The sequence below is a fragment of the Melospiza melodia genome, chromosome 3, assembly GCF_035770615.1.
Source record: "Melospiza melodia melodia isolate bMelMel2 chromosome 3, bMelMel2.pri, whole genome shotgun sequence".
In the NCBI taxonomy this organism is placed as follows: Eukaryota; Metazoa; Chordata; class Aves; order Passeriformes; family Passerellidae; genus Melospiza; species Melospiza melodia.
Window position 1 is genome coordinate 17969315 of NC_086196.1, and position 19028 is coordinate 17988342.

General features: G+C 37.3%; 1 protein-coding gene across 9 annotated transcripts in view; it reads right to left on the reverse strand.

The window, feature by feature from the left end:
- Positions 1-19028, reverse strand: part of PUM2 (pumilio RNA binding family member 2) — a 68889-nt gene that overhangs the window by 20369 nt on the left and 29492 nt on the right. For 5 of the 9 annotated variants that reach the window (XM_063150897.1, XM_063150896.1, XM_063150893.1 and 2 more), the window contains exons 6-12: positions 15753-16023; positions 15363-15456; positions 13401-13526; positions 12092-12231; positions 10275-10413; positions 3173-3316; positions 1870-2151 (exon numbers count right to left, since the gene is read on the reverse strand). In XM_063150897.1, coding sequence (XP_063006967.1) covers positions 1870-2151; positions 3173-3316; positions 10275-10413; positions 12092-12231; positions 13401-13526; positions 15363-15456; positions 15753-16023 — 1196 coding nt within the window. The remainder of the gene's footprint in view (positions 1-1869; positions 2152-3172; positions 3317-10274; positions 10414-12091; positions 12232-13400; positions 13527-15362; positions 15457-15752; positions 16024-19028) is intronic. The other 4 variants (XM_063150898.1, XM_063150895.1, XM_063150894.1 and 1 more) reach the window with 2 other exon arrangements.

Consider the following 19028-nt stretch of genomic DNA (forward strand, 5'->3'; position numbering starts at 1 on the left):
GGCAAGTACAATTTATACTTGGCAGAAGGGCACTTTCAATATACTTTTATTCTAATAATATGATGAAAAATATTTCAGGTTTAGATAGCACCTTTCATCAGCACTTCTCAAACTGCAAAAGCATAGGGTTCCTGCTTCCCTGTGCAAACTGCCATGCTAATTAAATCACCCTGGATACTGCTCCAAGATTTCAGCATGTGCTCTCTGTGCTGAGGGCTTTGGATAAAGCTCTGTAACTGACCTTTGCTACAAGAAAAAGGCTTAATCTCCTGTGCCAGAAAAAGCTATGCTGATTTTCTTAAGTAGAGACACAACTGAAATTTGTGTTCTATGGAGGTTCTTCAGATAATTCAGGATAAAAACTTTTATGACTTATATCTATTCTATCTAGAGACCTTAAATAGTTGCATGGTATTAAATATATATATTTATTATGACTATCTACCACTGTAATGAAACCGTCCCTAGAGTGAAACACAGCTGCTAAGGATTCACTGAAACCTTACAAATAGCTCTGGCCAAGTTATATTATGTAATATTGGATAGCACAATTTTGTAAATAAAATTTACTTGCTGTAAATTAAGGAAAAATTAAGAAAACCTACACTACTGAATAGCCTCAATTTATTTTTTTTTTAATTGAACATGGCATGTTTCCGGTCTCTTCTTTAAAATCAGATACTGGACAGGATCAGTGTAAAAACCTGATTTTGGACTTCCTAACATTAGTTTTGTTAAAGTAAATAATTTTTCTGATTATTTTATGAAAATTAACACTGAGAAAAAAACTGTGTTGGTATGCAACACATTTGATGTCACTAGTCACACTGTCACCAAACAACTACCATGACTTAACACTGAAGGGTGTGCTTTTCCTTCTGTTTTTTCTCCCCCATATATTAGGCCATTTTGTAATTTTATAAAAGTTGCTTTCTTTAGCACTAGTTTTCCTTAATTTTGCAAAGAATTGTTAGAATGCATAAAATTCCCCCAATTTCTACCCATTTGCAAGATATGCAAGATGAAACATGCTCCCCTGATTTCATTAAAATAATATTAGTAATAAGAAGCAATTCGGTGCTGTGAACTTTGAGATTAATAGCAAAAGGCGATTTCTTAAAAAATGTTTATCTTGCTTTACTGAAACTGAATTTGAAATATAACAAACCTACCTTGCATGTTTAAAAACTGTGAATATGAAATTTCTGCTTAAGAGCAGAAATGTGACAGAATGATTTTTTTAAAATATAAACAGGTTGGTAGTATTTAGGAGTATCTGTTGAAATAATTAAAGGCCCCAAACACGCACAGAACTATTTAGCTCAACTGTATCCAAGATTAAACCTGCTAGAGCTAACAAGGACTATTCTTTGGTATTAGGTGTTTTTGTTTTATAAATACTTTAAAAAAGTTATGGAAACAAGCACTTTGATATTAGATCAAATTTTGAAAGTCATAGGCTGTAAGAAAATTAGGAATTTTTCTGATATAATTATTAAAACAAAAGAATGTATATCTACACTATCATCAATTGTTACTTTAACCATAGAATGAAGACCTTCTTGAAAACAAAAGCAGCTTACAGAAACAGTAACAAACTTCTGGGGCACAGTTCGGTGATCAGTATGGAAAAGTATTTTGGAGATTCCTGTGACTACAAGATATTGTTCAAAAATGCATCTTCTATACAGAACCCAAGTAAATCTTAAAAACTTCTTTTATTTCTCCCTCTAATTTGCTTTAACCTTATATAATCTATTTTTGCATTCTTTTTAGAAATGTATGTATATATATGATGCCTGATACAGATACATTTTTTTGCTTAGCACAAAAGTCTCACAGAATGTCCTCACTATATTAACAACCTACCTGATGAGCCAAATCCACCAAGTGCAGAGCCGATAGCTGCTCCTAAAGAGCTGCTACTTCCAAAGCCAAGAGATGTGCTTCCTGGTTGGCCAGGACCATGTGAAAAAAGGGAACTGCTCTGGGAGTTATTGGTCAAAGAGTTACTGCCATAAAATGAATTGGATTGTAGGCTACTATTTGTTTGCTGTTGCTGTTGCTGTGGCTGGGCACCAAGGGGCCGAAACAGACCGTTCGTGGCTCCCGCGAGATTGTTTGCTGTTCCTCCAGCTGAAGCAGCTGCAGCTGTAAAACACACGTTTTCAATCACAATTACTCTCTTGAACATTTCTGACTGAAAATAGATTATTCAGAACTAAATTGTATTTTATTGAAGCCCTCTTAAAACAAGCAGAAATTCACATATTAAAGGACTAAAGTGACTTAATAGTATTACACAATCTTAATTACTCAAAGAAAAAGGGTGAAGACAACACATGTTTTTAGGCTAATCAAGGCTGCAGAACTGTTAATGTAATTGAGGGAACTTCCAGTGTAAACATGTAAGACATTACTGTTTACTAAACTTTTTATATCCAAAATTGCAGTGGCAGAATTGCAGCTAAGAGTCATTCAAAGACCTCTTCAGCTACTGTCAGAAGCAAGTTCTGCACAGAGAAAGAAGCTGATAGATTAACTTAAAATCTAATTTTCTGAACAGATTAAGTTAATTAATCCAGGATTAATATTCTAGATTTTAATTTAACAAATGCAATAAATGGTTCAGTAAAGTAATACTAGATCTTACAACTGGTAAAAATGTAGGCAACTAGAGAGTTTTGATAAAACTAATTCTTCTCTTTTGCTTTCCATTCTATACATAGCTTTCTCCTTGCCACATTTTTCAGGAGAAAAGAAGTTTCATGAGAAAAGCATAGCAAGGTTCCAGGGCAGTCCATCTTCTGTCAGGCCGAAGCAATGAAATGATGCTACCTAGAGGACACCATTTAGGGGGACTGATGAGAAGTGCATGTTATAATGTATGGGGAGAGGAAGGAGAAAATGTTCCTATCTGACAAGTAACATTTGCAGAAACATGCCTGTGTATGTATGGGAAGAGGACTGTAAATTCCAATTAAAAATGGAAAATCCCATCTGTGAGAAAGAACAGAAGACAGAATAAAAAAGCAAGCATGCACAATATATCCCTCATAACTAGAAAACTTCACAGATGCACAGAAAAACACAATGTCAAATATTAATCAACATTACTGTTAAGATTCAGTAGAGAAGTGAAAGAAACCTCTGTGCAGGATTAAATATTTACCTGCTTGTGCTGCTGCAGAACTGATGAGCACAGGAGTTGAGGCCACCAATCTGACCGGTGCGCCAAGGCCAGTTCTCGCTCCAGGGCCTACGACTAAGGCACCAGTCTGATCATAATAGGCAGTGGGAGCCAGCACCTGGTAACCTGCACCACACAGGAGACAAGGATCAGTGCTACACACAGGCTCACACAGCCAGCATTTCCTCTCTCCTTGAAATATTCTAACCACGAACTACCAACCAGCATTCCTGCCACAGTCTCTGAATATCAACTGGACATCAAAGCAAACGCAATAAAGATCATAAAATACTGGGATAAAGTAAGATTTAGAAATGCTTCAAGCTATTTTTTACAACTAAAATAACTGCTAAAATTAGTAGTCTAAAGTTGAACTTACTGTCAAGGTTAAAGTTTCTAACACCATAGTGAGGAGGTACAGGTACAACACAACTGGCAGATTTGGACCATTATCAAATCAATTTCTTTCAGTAGTTTAAAATACTTTTGTACTCCTCTGCACATGGAGAAGCTCTTGAGATGACTACAATTAAAAGGCTAAGCTAAATGCAAGTCTGGCAATTCCACACATTACCTAACCACACTTCAAGTCCATCTGCAAAAAACACATTAGGAAAGGAATGCTGTGTGTGCAGGAGTACCTTGGACCAGCCAGTTTCACAGGAATAAAAAAGACTGTAATCCAAGCCTAACACTTCATTCAGTTGACAGTTAAGAACTGGAATTGATGAAGAAAGGGAGGAGGAGTTGAAAAAGAAGAAAAGCAAGCAGTTCGAAGGAATACAGGATACAATATATGAATGAAGAAAAGCAAAAGATCCAAAAGAAAGCCAAGCAAAAAAACCCCTTTATTTAGAACTAGAGCAAGAGAATTAATTTTAAAGCTCTTGACACTTTATCGTGAAATAGATGAACTGGAATAAAAATCCCTCAAAAATGGAAGACAAGTTACGACAATCTAAGAAAGGGTGCTGATATTTAAAATACAACAATTTCTAGTTGTTAGGTAGAGTATTATTATGAAGCAATGAAATAAAACCCAATGGAATTTCAATATTCCTCCCATGTTCAAATATATACTAACAGTATTAAGAAAAAAGACAAGATTGCAAAAGTCACACATCTATTTTTGTACATGTAAGAACAAAGATTTTGCATTCTATTTTAAGTCAGCTGTTCCCATCAGTTGCCTTGTATGTTCAGAACTAGGTCTAGCAGATTTCTCTCTGAAATACATATGGACCTAAACATAACTGGACCTCTGATTTAAGGTGAGTACCACAATCACCAGCCTTCCAAGTCATATTTTCTCATCCTCAATTTCTAAAACATCTCTGATCTCCTCTGCCTAGATACAATCCAAAAAAAGAGGTGGAAACATCATCTGCCTTCTGGCCTGGTGGTTGCAGTGCTCTGCAGGGAAGATGGATACAAAGGTCCAAATTCTCACACACTAAGATAAGATAACATGAAGATATGAAGGAGACTCAGGCAGCACTCAACAGGACAGGAGCAATGAAAATCCAGATTTTTAGGTTCAATTCACAGTTCTGGAAGTGAATGCATTATACTTGTTATGAAAAATCATCATTGCTCTAATTCTAAACCTGTTTGTTCTCACTGCTCTCTACTCGCTTTGCATTCCAGGCACATCTACCTTCTCTTTCCCACCAACAGCACAAGAAGACAGTTGCCTTCCACATAATTTGTCTGAAAATTTGGCCAGTTAAAACCAACCAAAACACGTTCTTACACTTGAACTAGATGGAAATACTTTGCTAGAGGTGCCACTGCCTCTTCCACCTACAAAAACATGCTCTGCTCTACCCCTTCCACTACTAAGAAAAGTTGCTACATTCCCAAGGTAGGGAAAGGTGACAAAGAAAGGTTTCACTGTAGTTCTGCAGATAACACAAAATATGAGATTAGCGACACAGTACAAAAGCTCATTATAATAACACATGTTCCTGCACACATTAGCCATGTTAATTACTAGTACCTACATAATTTCTGCTTCTACTCGTAGCAAGTTGAACTGATAACAACATGTTGGTTCTGCTGTTTGTTCCTGCTGTATCTTATAAAACCACTTTTTCAGAACCCAGAATTGGCTAATGCTTAGCAGTATTTACTCTGCCCACCTACCCTCTTCAAATGCACAAACCTATGGATAATGCTGTAACTGTTGAAGTATAACTGCATAAAACACCCACTGATTTTATGTTTACACCCTTCCACTCATCTGAAGCTAACAGCTTTTTATATGACTTCAAGCCCACAATGTTAACAAGCCTATTATTCAATGCAAAATACCTGGAGGGGGGGCAGGGGAAATAACTTGCACTTTGCATAAATTAAATTTACTGAAATTAATACTAATGCATTATTATCTAATTAATATTAGATTTTCTAAACTAATTTACTCATATGACTGCTAAATTAAAAAGTTGAAGCAATTTGCCCTTGCTCTTTACACTAAAAGATGACCAAGCCCTCTTGATACTTCCCTGACATTATATGAATTTGTGATCCACCCACAGACAGTACATTTAAAATAAGTCATGATAAGCTAGGTCAATAGCATCCAGATACTGCCACAGAAGGTTCAAGATATGAATGAGAACTGATGGGTTCATTTCTGTTTCCAATTTCTGGATTACATTCTGAAAATGTAAAATTCTGAAAATAGGCCTCAGCTTTCTACTGAAATCTACCACAACAAAGCAACATAGGACTGGCTATTTGTGAAATTGCTAAAACCTTGCTAAGTGAATCTGCAGCCTCAAAGGTATAAAATTTTTTGCTTTGATATCAAAAATAAAATTTCAGAGAGACCATCCAAGATCAAATTAAGTAACTGAAGAAGAGCTCTCACAACAAACTTAAGAGTTTCTCCTTTCCTTTCCACTATTCCACAAATTGTGCCTCATCCCAGAAATCTGCGCACAAATCTAGAAACTTCCCCTGCCTTCTCTCTTATCAGAGATAAGGTGATGACTTGGCAGTTCTCTTCTCTAATTCCCTCTTCCTGTTTCAGATTTTATTACCTTCCATCACATCATCATCTCTCCCTGTGGATGTGCAATTTCCCCTCAAAATTAACAATTATCAATCTTACTTCAGTGCCTTCATATTCAAGTTCTCTGTAGTGTTCCCATGCAGTGAGAAAACTAAAACATACTGTTTCCTAATCAGTTCCTAATCACACCTTTTATTTTAGAGTTCAATTGCTCTATCTATACTTACTGTCTCTGTATCAGCAGGGAATGTGAAAATAAACAATCTAGTTTAAAACTATGGTGTTTTGCTGAAATGATTTCTAAATGTCTCCAGAAACCAGACTCTGAAAAACTTTTTGATTCTTATCACACAAACCTTGAATATACCTACAGAATGAGAGGAAATGAAATCTGTTCTCTTGGCTCATGCAGCTCATCCTTAGTACTGCCCTTATCCATCCAGCAGTGCAACTTCCCTCAGTGATGACATCCCAAGCTATGCCAGTTTGCCACTTGTCTCTACACAGTTTAACAGCTGTGACACTCCTTACTGCCAACTCAATTATCTGCTCCTTTTAAAAACGCCATCCTCTACCCTCCCCAATCCTCTTTGTCCAAAACCTGAACCCCTATAACCCTTTTGCTTGTACTGAGGAAGACATGCTCAGCCTTATCTCTGCACATCCTCCCACAAATCAAATTCAGAACTTACCATCCAGGTAGTAACCCATTTATACTTTCTATAACCACTGTAACTTTGCCTACACTGTATATCTGACACAATGAAATCTGACTTCTATTTCATACTTCCCACTGCAATGTCACACTTCAAATTCCTCTAGGTAATAAAACCAAAAAATGCTATGCCAATGGACAGAAACTGTTGATTTTAATGCTTTTTACTTGGGTGTTTTTTCCCAGACTACTCACTTTACATGTCCACCTGCAAGCCAGATGCACCATGACAGCTTTACTGTGTGAGCTCCATAAAACCAAGTTGCATCTGACCTAGCCAGTGCAGTCAGTGGAGCCTCTGGTGGGATTTGGCTGGCCTGCTGTCAGACATCTATTTCTGGGTAAGCTGAGCAGCTCTGCAGTCTCTTTACAGCAACTGCACAAGGAAGATCTCCACTGACTCCTTAAGACAGCTGTAGTCTCAAGTAGACTTCTGACTTTGGATGATAAAGCCAAGTCCAGAAGTTGCCTGTGATAAGCACTGGTTTTACTCATAAGCAGAATGTACACTAATTGCCCTATGAATTTGGGAATACCCTCTGATATTTTCTGCACACATACATTAAGGCAGAAACACTCTATTTTTAAAGAATCTTTGTTATTGAATGACTCACTCAATTAGGATAGGAAGAATTTAAAATGGTATTGTGTAACTTCAATGCAAAATACATTTCACATTAAGTGATTTTTAAAAAGAACCTTAAGTTTCACCTTTTATCAGCCTTCCAGTACCCAGAGGGGCCTACAGGAAGGCTGGAGACTTTTTCCAAGAGCATTAAGTGATAGAACAGGAGGGAATGGCTTCCAAATGAAAGAGTGCAGTTCTGCATGGGATATCAGAAACAAATTCTTTACTGTGAGGGTGGTGAGGCACTGGAACAGTTGCCCATAGAGGCTGTTGCCACCTCATCCCTGGAGGTGTTCAAAACCAGGGTGGATGGGGCTCTGAGAAACCTCGTCTAGTGGAAAGTTCCCTGTCCATGGCAAAGGGTTAGAACGAGATGATCTATAAGGGCCCTTCCACTCCAAACCATTCTATCCTTCTATGATTTCTGAAAGGAGACCTAACAGTACCATTATGTGAAAAAGTAACCTGGATTTCAGGCCCCTTCTCTTTCCACACTGAATGAGATAGGTACCTTAAGTGACACAGGAATACATCTTTCTTAACAGCTAACAAAGAAATACCTGAAACATCAAATTTCAAAATAAAGCCTTCAAATAGTTGGGATAACATGAATTTCATCCAACACAAAGGCTGTGACAAGGAGAAAGCAGCTAAAATAATTTCAAGACAGCAGCACGGACAAGCTGAACAATATATTCTGATTTGCTAGTTCACAGTGAAGCAAACTACAAATATCCTTTCTGTAAAGAGTATTTAAAAGCTTGAAACTCAATTTGGACCTTCATATTCTTGTAAAACATCTTAGTCCATTGAAACATGAATTCCACACAAAATCTTGTTTATTACAGGTGTTGCTCAGTGGCTGCTATCTGGGATTCATTGAATCCACATTTTGGTATCTAGGTATTATTTAGTCATCCAGATTCTATTTTACAGTAAGGTAATAGAAAAAGGCATCTCTGGAGCCAAACTCACTTTATCCTAAATCAGGAAACTAAAACAGAGGCAGACAAATCAAGAGTAAAAGTTCCTATTTCTCTTTGCTTATAAATGGAGCCAAAGCATCTCTCTCAAGAAGAGCTGAAGTAACAAGATTCCCACATATTTCATTTCCTCATTTTATATTCTTCTTAACCTAAAAAGAGGAATCACCAGCACTCCTGAGTCACTACAAATCCATCTGATGATGACTGAAAAAATGTCTTTATATTTTCAGCTCTATTCCCTGTAATAGTGTGGTTGGTAAAGCTTAAGTCAGTTGCACACAATTCCTATCATACAACAGTCTGAAATATATTCAGAAGAATAAAGTTCTTCTCTGGCCATCCAGGCTTGAAGCATCAGATGGGACAAAGCAGGAGCCTACAACAGAAACTGAATAAAAAGGCTCCTGCCCTCATGGAAAACCTTTTAGGACTTGTGGAAGAGGAAAAAAAGTCTTCAAGTACCTTCAAAGGACAGGCTCTTGCACTACTGAGGTTATGTATCTGACCACTCAGTATTACTTTCAATCATCCATCTGGGTGGGGTTTACGGGTTTTAAGAACTGCTCTTAAAACAGCTACTAACTACTCCAGATCCAAAGAACTAACAAGTAACCATAAAAAAATGTACACCACACCCCCTCTCAAAACCAAAAGTTTTATAGCTAAGCCTTTGAGGCTTGTGCAAAGATGATTTATAACATCTCTTACATGCCTTAGTGTTTGTACCCTTATTCACTGCTTCGGTGAGGTGCAGAAGTACCACCTGGCAGGTGGCAGGTACCAGGACTGTACTTTGCTGATTCCTCACTTTTAGGAGAAAGATGCTAAAAGCTGAAGATAACTACTGCATGAGAAGAAATAGAAATTGCAGTTATAAAAGAAAACAGACAAGAAAAACACCATAGCCAGTCTGCTCTGCAGCTAGAATCAAAAATGTGCTAATGGGAGGCCAAGTGCACGATGCAGCCCCAGAGCACATAGCGAACAACTATGGCTCCAGGCTGCAGAACATCTCACAGTGGTGTCAACCAAGGAGAGAACTTGCACAGGTCAAAGGAATGGATCAACATGATTTAACTCAACTATGCAAAAACCTTAACTTTCATACTGAGGAATGGCCAAGTATACTGAAACTGCTCTTGCTCGGGTAACTGTACCAAACACTTAGATATTGAACTTCAACCTAACCACTCCACAACACATGAACCACTTCTCAGGAAGTCAGAAGCCATGAACACTAGAAGAATCTGAGGCTCCAACATTCGGAGTGTTTCCAAGCATTTTGTGATCTTCAGATATGATCAAGTAGCAATTTTTTAAAAATGTCTTAGTTTTGGATTCTGAATTTTAGATATTATTATGCCCCCCCCCAAAAAGTTATTCTAGCAAAACATAATACTTCCTGTTGCAGAGGAACCAGAGAACAAAAGACTTTTAAGACAGCATGTAGTTGCTTCACTATATATGAAATTACCTAGCAAAAAATCTTAATTTCTTATGCATACATTTACAACAGCAAATGCAGAGAAAATGTTCCAAATAACAAATGCTAGAGGAGCTTCTTGTGCTCTAAAACAACTGTGCCAGTATTTTAAACCAACTGAATAACACAAAACTATAAAACTCAATTCTAAGCAGCTTATTGTAAATGGAACAGCACTTTGTCAATCTGTTACCTAATAGCACCAATATTCTTACTTTCTGTGAGTCTCTTAATCCACTGATAACATACATACCTGGCATGCCTGTAGCAAGACCCTGACCAAAAGCCAAAGCTGGATTTGCTGCTGCAGCTGCTGCAAGTGACTCTGCCTGCTGCCCTTGCTGCCCCTGGTTGGGAGTGAGCGGGCGCTGAGTTGCTCCAGCTCGCAGGACCTGGAAAAGGCCAACACAACATCCCTTCCTTAAAAGGTAAGGAAGCCAATCTATTATGTGCTAACAAAGGTCTAGAACAGTTGCTCTGAGTATCTGATGCCTCTCAGCCCTGATTTTCACTTTGGGAATCCTGCACCTCGTTGGTTTCCAGAATATACACATACAAAGAATAAAAGGTATACACCACTTTGTTGACCAATGTGACCATAAAATATCTGCCCTGCTTTGGACATCAGGACTCAGGTATGTTCCATCAATGGTAATGAGTATACAGGAAGGCAGAAAATCTGTAAGAGTGATACATTTTACAACCTACATTATTTATTAACTGAACACCTGTCCTTCCTCGATAAACACATTTGTTGACATTACTTCCAGGCAACTAAATGATGTAAATCTGAGTATTTCAGCACTTGTAGTAACTTGTCTAAATAATTAACACTCCACTGCCAACAGTGCTGTAAATAATGCACCCACTAAGTTTTAAACATTCACATAACACTCCATCACCATGCAACACAGGCATATTTTATTATGTTCTGACAGCAAATCTCCGGGAATCTGATTGAAAAGCAATCTAAATCCTTGCAACTACTCTATTCCTCTTGGTTAAAATCAGCTTTTTCAGGTTCGAAATAAGGGAAAAATGCAACTCACAATATATTCCCACAAAGAACCGTATATGTTATTTGCATAAATCAGTATTAACTTTATAGAGAAAACAAAAAGAAACTGCAGAGACAATATATATTCAGTTACCAAGGCAGGTCACTGATAAAAAACAATCACTAGAAAGAAATATCCACTTGAACATAAAAACAGTGATGAAACCTCTGGAATTAAAGGCATTTCAGACTTCTTAAGTTACATTTTTAAGAATTGCAATTAAACATACTGCTGGTAAAAAATTTGAAAGGCTTGCATTCATTCAAGTGTAAAGTTATTGTAAAATTTGGGGTTTTCCTTTGTCAAAATTGCCATTCATTTATACTGAAAACTCATACAATAGTTTAAAAATGTATCCAGAGTAACAATAGAAACTTAGCATTTTTCAAGAAATACTTAAAGAAACTGAGTTTTCAACAGATTCTCGTAACAATTGCTTAGTCTTGCTTCACCAAGACAAAAACACCAAATGGCACATGGTGATGCTGCAATACAATTAATGTCACAGAAAAATAAGCTGGGCAATCCTTCCTTCCTGTGAAGCAACAAAACTACTGGTAACACCTTTATTTCCCTACTTTTCAAAGGGACAGAAAAATGTGTAACATTCAATCTTCCAACTAATTCATGAAAACACAGATCTGTTTTTCCCCAAGCTTAAAAGAAACAATATCCTCCTAAAATTACCAGAATGTATCTTTTCATCCCCTTATGTCAGTTTTCTACATTAAACTTTACATTAATTTACTACACAGGAAGCATCACCTACACACATAACAGCAACTGGAAGAAAGGAACCATTTTAAACGCTTATTGTTTTAAGAAACAAGACTGTAAAATAACTTTAACATGGTGTGAGACAGTGACAATGAATAAGGAAATTGAGAGTTTTTAACATTCATTCATTATACAATAAAATGCAATATCTGAATGATGTACAATTTTCCAGCAGCTGACCCTTACACACTGGGATGTTAAGGTAAGGCAGCTCTGCTTTTCATGCTGAACATACCGGTTGCTGTCCCTGCTGTGCCTGGGAAGCTGCTTGCTGATTTGCTGTGGTATTTGCTGCTGCAGCTTGCTGCTGGAATAAATTGGCTGGATACACCCCCCATGGAACACCATAATACTGAGGTGGAACCACAGCAGGACCTAAAACCAGAAAGCATGATTATTCCATCTAGTGCAACTGCTTAAAATACTGTTTGTAGAATCCCTCACTGATCCATCTTCTCAGATACAGAAGAGAAATCAGTATTAAAAAGAAAAAAATCCCACATTAGCTAAAATGACACATGAATACAAATGAGGTAATTTTAAAAATTCACAACAAGCCATATCTTTATGAAAAAATGAATACCCTTGTGAGACTCAGATGACAAAGAAAAACCTTAAAGCATTCAGAGTCTGTGTACCAAAGAACATTCAAAAACAGTTTTCATGGTTGGAAGAAAAGATCATTTCAGAACATCACAGTATGAACAAAATTTATCCTCCTGATAGTGATGTACTGAGACTTTGATAATCTATGATTCCTCCCTTCTGTATGATGCCCTTGCTTAGAAACACTATTGCCTGTGCCTCCCCTGCATATACATGATGCTCTTCAAAGTGGGCACACTTAACTCTTCCAGTCTATTGCTGAGGAACCTGTAGAAGAATAATCCCTCTGTATCATGGGACTGTACATATAAACCATTATGTATACATGTCTTTTAGTTTTTTCTACTGCCTTCCCTGTGAAACACCATGTGGAAACAAAGGAGTATGTTTTTTGTTTTTTTTTTTTAATGTTATGCACACGTCTGAGCACTAGCTAGGACTTGAATACTCAGTCATGGTGTTTCACAGTGACATCTAGTAACTTAAGAGATCTCTTATGCTTCTCTGTTGTCTGGGCCTTTTAGCATGCTGGAGACCATCTTTATTCTCATGCCTACTGAGAATGAGAAAAGCTAGAATTAGAAAATTAATGCACTGAGTAAAAATATACAAGGAAAGGCTAGCTGTCACATCTTTTGAAAATAATACATACTGTCAAAGTCAGATTCACCTTATTAAGGATAAACACTTTTAGAACAGAAAAAAAGCCCTAAATTTTGTATATGAAAGTCCGCGGCAAGAGAAATTTGGAATCCATATATAACAAACTGAAATTCTTTCTATTGTAGTAAGAATTTTCAAAATGGCAGTATTCATTTTTTTACAAGTCTCTCCTTCCCAGAACTACATTTGCAGAGAATAAACAGGACAGATTTCAATTTTTTTTCTCTTTTTGTTTGGTTGCATTATCAAGACAGACACTTGCAGTGTTCAGTTACCTGCCAGGGTAGCTGCTGCAGCTAATCCAGCTGCGGTGTACGGGTCAGTCCCTGGAGGAGCAGCGCTGATAATGTAGGGGTTTGGCACAAAAGCAGCTGGGGCCAAGCCTGCAGAGAACACGCCTGCTGCAGTAACAAACAGAGCTTCATTACAGCCAACATTCTTAGCAAGCATCATCATATTCACACCACCCAAATCACACAGCCTATCTGTTAAAATCAGAACTGCTTGTACTTTGGAAGCTCTTAAGACCAGGTACGTAAGTACAGAAATCAACACTTCTATGTCTTCTCATCAGTCCTTTCTTACTAATCCCAAAGGCTAACAGCTTTGTTTTGTTTTGTAAGACTCCAAGGAGCTTTACCTCATTTGTGTCTATCCATCCTTACACAGAAGGGATTATTCAAAGTGGAATTTATCTTGCCCAACTTTAACTATCTGAAAGTTAAACTGATCTTGCAAGGAAATCTGTAGCAGACAAGTCATCTAGTGCGTGAAGTGAATCAGCCAGATGAAATAAACCACCTGCTAGAGACAAAAATCTCTCTTCACTGACAATTAGGAAAAAATTTAACCAGATAGTTTAAGTCAGATACCTAGCTTTTAAACAGCCAGATATGACATGCTAATCTTACTTCCCAAGAATCCTAATTTGATATAGGAATTGCAATGGAATTCCAACTGCAGAACTGACAGTTGCAGAGACAATTGCAGAAACTCAGCAAACAAAGCATCACTACCCAGAGCTTCCCCAGTCAGTTGGGTTCATGTACTTTATATCCAACAGTTGCAGCAAGCAAGGCACATCAAACTATGTCACTCCTTCCAAATTTTTCTTGATAAATTTCTATTAATATGCACATGAGAAGAGGCTGCATTTTAAAGAGAAAAACTTCAGCTGACTACTCAGTCAGCACTTCATACAAAGTAGAGGCTTCTCCAAAGTTTAGAAGCCAAAGACAGGACCTGTAGACTCACACAAACATCTCAATCTGCTATGCTTTCAGCTCTCAGCCTGTATTTGTGAAGAGCTGCCACTTTTCAATCCCAGCTATAGGCTGCTGATCCCAGTCTGAGACCTCACAACCTACCTAAACAACAAACTGGTGGGAAAACTTATTTGCAGGAGAGCATGGACACAAGCCACTGGAGATAGTTCCTACTTCTGCCTGCCCATCTGATCCTGAGAATCCTTTTTTTCTCAGAGGAAAGCCCAGTGGAGAGGGTAGAAATCTTTAAACCCCAACTACCTCCCTTCCTTAAACAAGGAATTGCTTCCATGTGTGTTCCAACCTCCCTCCCCTAAACACCAACAGCTTCTCCACAGTGGAACATAAAATTGCTGTCACTGAAATGAAGGCTCCTTGTTGAGTTGCAGCACTTGAAGAACTTGGTGTATTTAACTAACTCACTGAACTAAAGGGACTGAAAAAATGCCTGCTAAAGAATTAGCTCATTAGGGTACCTGCAAGAAGAAAGAACTGTTTAAATGGTGCCATTAACAAGGAAAAATTAAAACTTAATCAACACAACAATATGATTTCAAAATTCTACTGTGCAATGGTTTTTAACTGGATTACTAAAAATATTAAACTGCAATAGAATCTTAGAATTGCTTACTGGAGTTTAGTATATAAAGCTAGTGTTTCTATTACTGCTTATAGCAGTAAGCATTTTTAACTTTTACTCCCACCAACACTGAACTGTTATGCTACAGAAGCAAATATACAAGTTTTATTTCTTTATATACAACTGTCCAAAGGGGGAGATTTACAACAGAAAACATCCACTAAGGACAGTACAGTCATAGGCAGTCATTCTGAGCAGTTTTCATGAGAACCATTGCAACGGGCCAAGTGATCAGTATCTATTTGAATGAGAAGACTGGGTAAATTGAAAGGAGTCTGTCAAAACAACACACCCACTTTTGCCAGGGACGCTGCATTGTGCAGAAACCTCACCTATGTGTGGCTGCTGAGCTGCAGCCAGTGCATATTGCTGCTGCTGGGCTGCTGTCAACTGCTGAACAGTCAGAGCATTAGTCCTCTGGAAAAGCTATTGGGAAGAAAAAAAAAGAAAAAAATATGCATTTCAGTTGTCCAAAGTCAGGGCTATAATATACTTGGATTTGCTTACGGGGAAAAAAAAAAAGTCAAACCAAGCTTCCGTAATAGCAAGTTACTAAACTAGAAAATTATGCAATAATATTCTTCTAGACTAATTATGCAGTTATTTGCCCTTTACTAAGTCACAGACAAAATAATATTCAATGCACTGCATGTTGAAATGACGAATTATCAAGAGGACAATCAACAACTTAGAGGATCAATTTTCCACAGGCCATTACTAACCTGCTGCTGAGAATTGTAGTCAAAAAGTCCTACAGTAGCTCCTGAAGAGTCCATTTGTACCTGATTGCCAGGATAGTCAAACTGTAGAGAATCCAGACCAACTTGTTCCATGGCATCTAGATTCTGATTTTCTGGATTTGAAAATTCTTCTACCAGAGGCTTGTGGGCTGTAGGATTGGGAAGTGGACCTAATCCTTCTGTGGTGCTGGGATTGGGGCCCAGGCGTTCAGCTACTTCTGTTGGGGAGGCTTGTCGACTTCCAGGGGTACGACTGTTCAGAAGGAATTTAAGACAGACTCTTCAGTCTTAAATAAAGCTGTCCATGGACAGAGAACGGTATTTCTACTTTCAAAGCAGCTCTGAACTCAACAGACTTTACAAAGGGAAGTGACAGACTAATTTTATCATTTTCAACCAGCATGCACTGATAGCTCAAGATAAAGGATGCATTTAACTCTAAAGCATAATTTTATTTGGTTTTTTTGGTAAGATTGACTACAGAGCTCTTCAAATAACTTGTGAGAAAAATAAACTGATTTGTGAGGCTGTTTTGAGTCAAAGAGAGTGAACTGTGGTCACCTGTGAATTTTGGGATGTCTCTTTATTGTATTTTGGTAGTGATGTGAAAGGTACTGCAGAGAAATTTTAAAGAAAGAAATGGCTAAGGGCATTTCATGCCAAAGAACAGAAAGACACAGCAAAATTTCAACTGGAAAAGACAAACATACAATACAGTAACCATTTTTCACATCTGAAAAGCAAGCAATATATTTTTACCTTGAGTAAAATGAACTAATAATCACTTCATTTAGCATATGACTAAAACATTTCATTTCCTACACAACTCATTTAATAGAGTATACTACAGTGATGACAGGTGGGGGAAAAGGGTTTCTAATATAACCCTGAATAGAACACACAGTATTCTATTGTATCTTTTATCAAAGATACAGTATTATATATAAAAGCTGAATTGCTTTCTCTTCTGACTGGCAGTCTACAGGGGACTTTTTGTACACCTATAAACATCTATAGGCAAACTGATGAGGTGAGATGTCAACAGAGTAACATTCTAAAGAGATTCCCAACACTATTTGGTTAGATTTAGGACACCTTGAGTGGTATCCCACCTTCTGTGGGAGGCCATATTGTTTAGACTATCAATTTTTACAGGCAAAAATCTAAGTTAACTTCTAAGAAAGAGTTGTGTGAGAAAATCTATGATCCACTAACATTATTGTGTTGGCAGAACTTTATGATTATATATTGTTTCTCAGGAATTGCAGAACTTCAAGTTTAGCTGGCTTTACTTGTGAAAACTGGGCTCAAAAACCAAATGCCATCTTGCAGGAAGAACCTATGTTTATTCCAGCAGTACAGAGCCAGACCAGTCTGCTGTACTGCTAATTCTAGGTCAGAGACACAGCCTCAGTACTACCTGTTCTGCTTCCTCTTCAGGGCTCCAGAGCCAAAGTATCTGTTCCTCACTGAAGCCCATGACTAATGCAAAGAAATCTACTAGCACTTATGTAATGGCTGATAACAACACTTAGGTCTGTACAGCTAGAAATCAGCCTTTTAGGGAGTTTATTGCAGCAACACGGTATGATTTATTACTCTGGACAAAATATGTCAAAGAAAGGAAGAGGTTTTTGACAAGAGGTTTTTTTTAATGTAAAAAGCAACCCCATGAGGATTGCATATAACATGCTGGCTTACCATCTAAGTATCCTAGCAAGCAACCATGTCTTGCTGAAAACTTGAGTTTAAAGCCATTTAATATTCCCTATTTTTCCCAAGTGAAATACAGCATAAACAAAGTGAAGAACAAAAGGAAAAAAGGCAGTTATTTCAGTACATACTTAGTTTAAAAATGCTACAAGTACAATAAAAATACAATGAGGAGGACAGGATGAAGTTTCTTTGTTAATACTTATGGTTAGCTAATACAGGTTGCTCCTTACATTGGTGCTGTTCTGTTGCTATAGTTAAAGTTGTGTCAATACTTCAATTATAAACCTCAGTTTGGAGGGCTCTATACCACCACTTTATATGGCCCATTTCATTTAGATGGCCTTATTTTTTTATTTTTCTGAGAGGTTTACTGGCTTTGGATGCTTTTTTGCATTTGTGTATTTTTCAATAACTTCTCTCTTTAAATAATACAGAAGGTACTTCACAAACACCTATTTCAAAATTGAAATAGATACTGGTGAAGAAAAGCAGGACAGAAGTTATTCTGCATTTGCTATGGGTAACAATGAAGGTAACTTTGTTTATTGTGTATATTGCAGCACACAACTGAAAGGAGACAATGTGAGCTCTCTGGTATGCTTGGAATTGTATTATTTTCAATGATACATCTTGAAAAACAAACCTCAAGAATCCCTCTTTAGCCTCAGGTAAATGCATTTTTAAAGGGTAGGAAATACTTATGTATGGGATTCAAGCATGCATTTTATTATACTTGCTCAGTAATGAACTAATGAAACCACAACTATCTGGTCATGTTTATCACATTAATATAAATTTATGAGCAGCACTCTAGTTCTCTATCTTTTTAATTCTCCTGTATGACATTTACAAATGCATCACAGTCATTCAAGAAAGAAGGATCAGCCCTTAAAAAGTACTCAATTTAAAATGCAGTTTAGTGTTAGAAAAAAAACCAGACTGGCTGTGCTGTCATGTAAGAGTTGACTGTTCAAAAGCTTGAGCTTAGTCCAATCTATTTTTCCCTAAAAAAACAACAAAACCGCAACACCATTCCATGGGGGACATTTAATTATATGAATAGGAAAATAACATTGCTCCACCTTTGTCAAAGATATGGCTTCTATAAAGACTTATGGGGAAAGGATTTGTTGTGTTAGGCTGTGGTATCCACTAGCAAAATCAGAAGGAAAGTTAAAATTCTGTAGGACTTACTCTCTACAACACTCAGATGCAAAAGAGCATTAAAAAGAAGCAGAGAGAGAAAGAAATTTAGTTTGACATTAAAAGGGTTAAAGTTTTCATCCCTCTTTAATGCACCACATTCAGAAGGTACCCATTTACTTTTAATAGTTACTATGTTAAGATGAATTTGTCTCATGAGAAGTGACACACACATTAATGACATCCTAAGAAACATGTGGCACGGTGGGAAAGGGAGGACTTGAGAGGGGAAGAATCAGTCTGCAGCTGGGTAATGTTTAAAGCTGACACACAAACCAGAACTGTAATAATGCCCTTAAGAGACATGCTTGTCTTCTTGAGAAACAGTTAAAAGCTTAC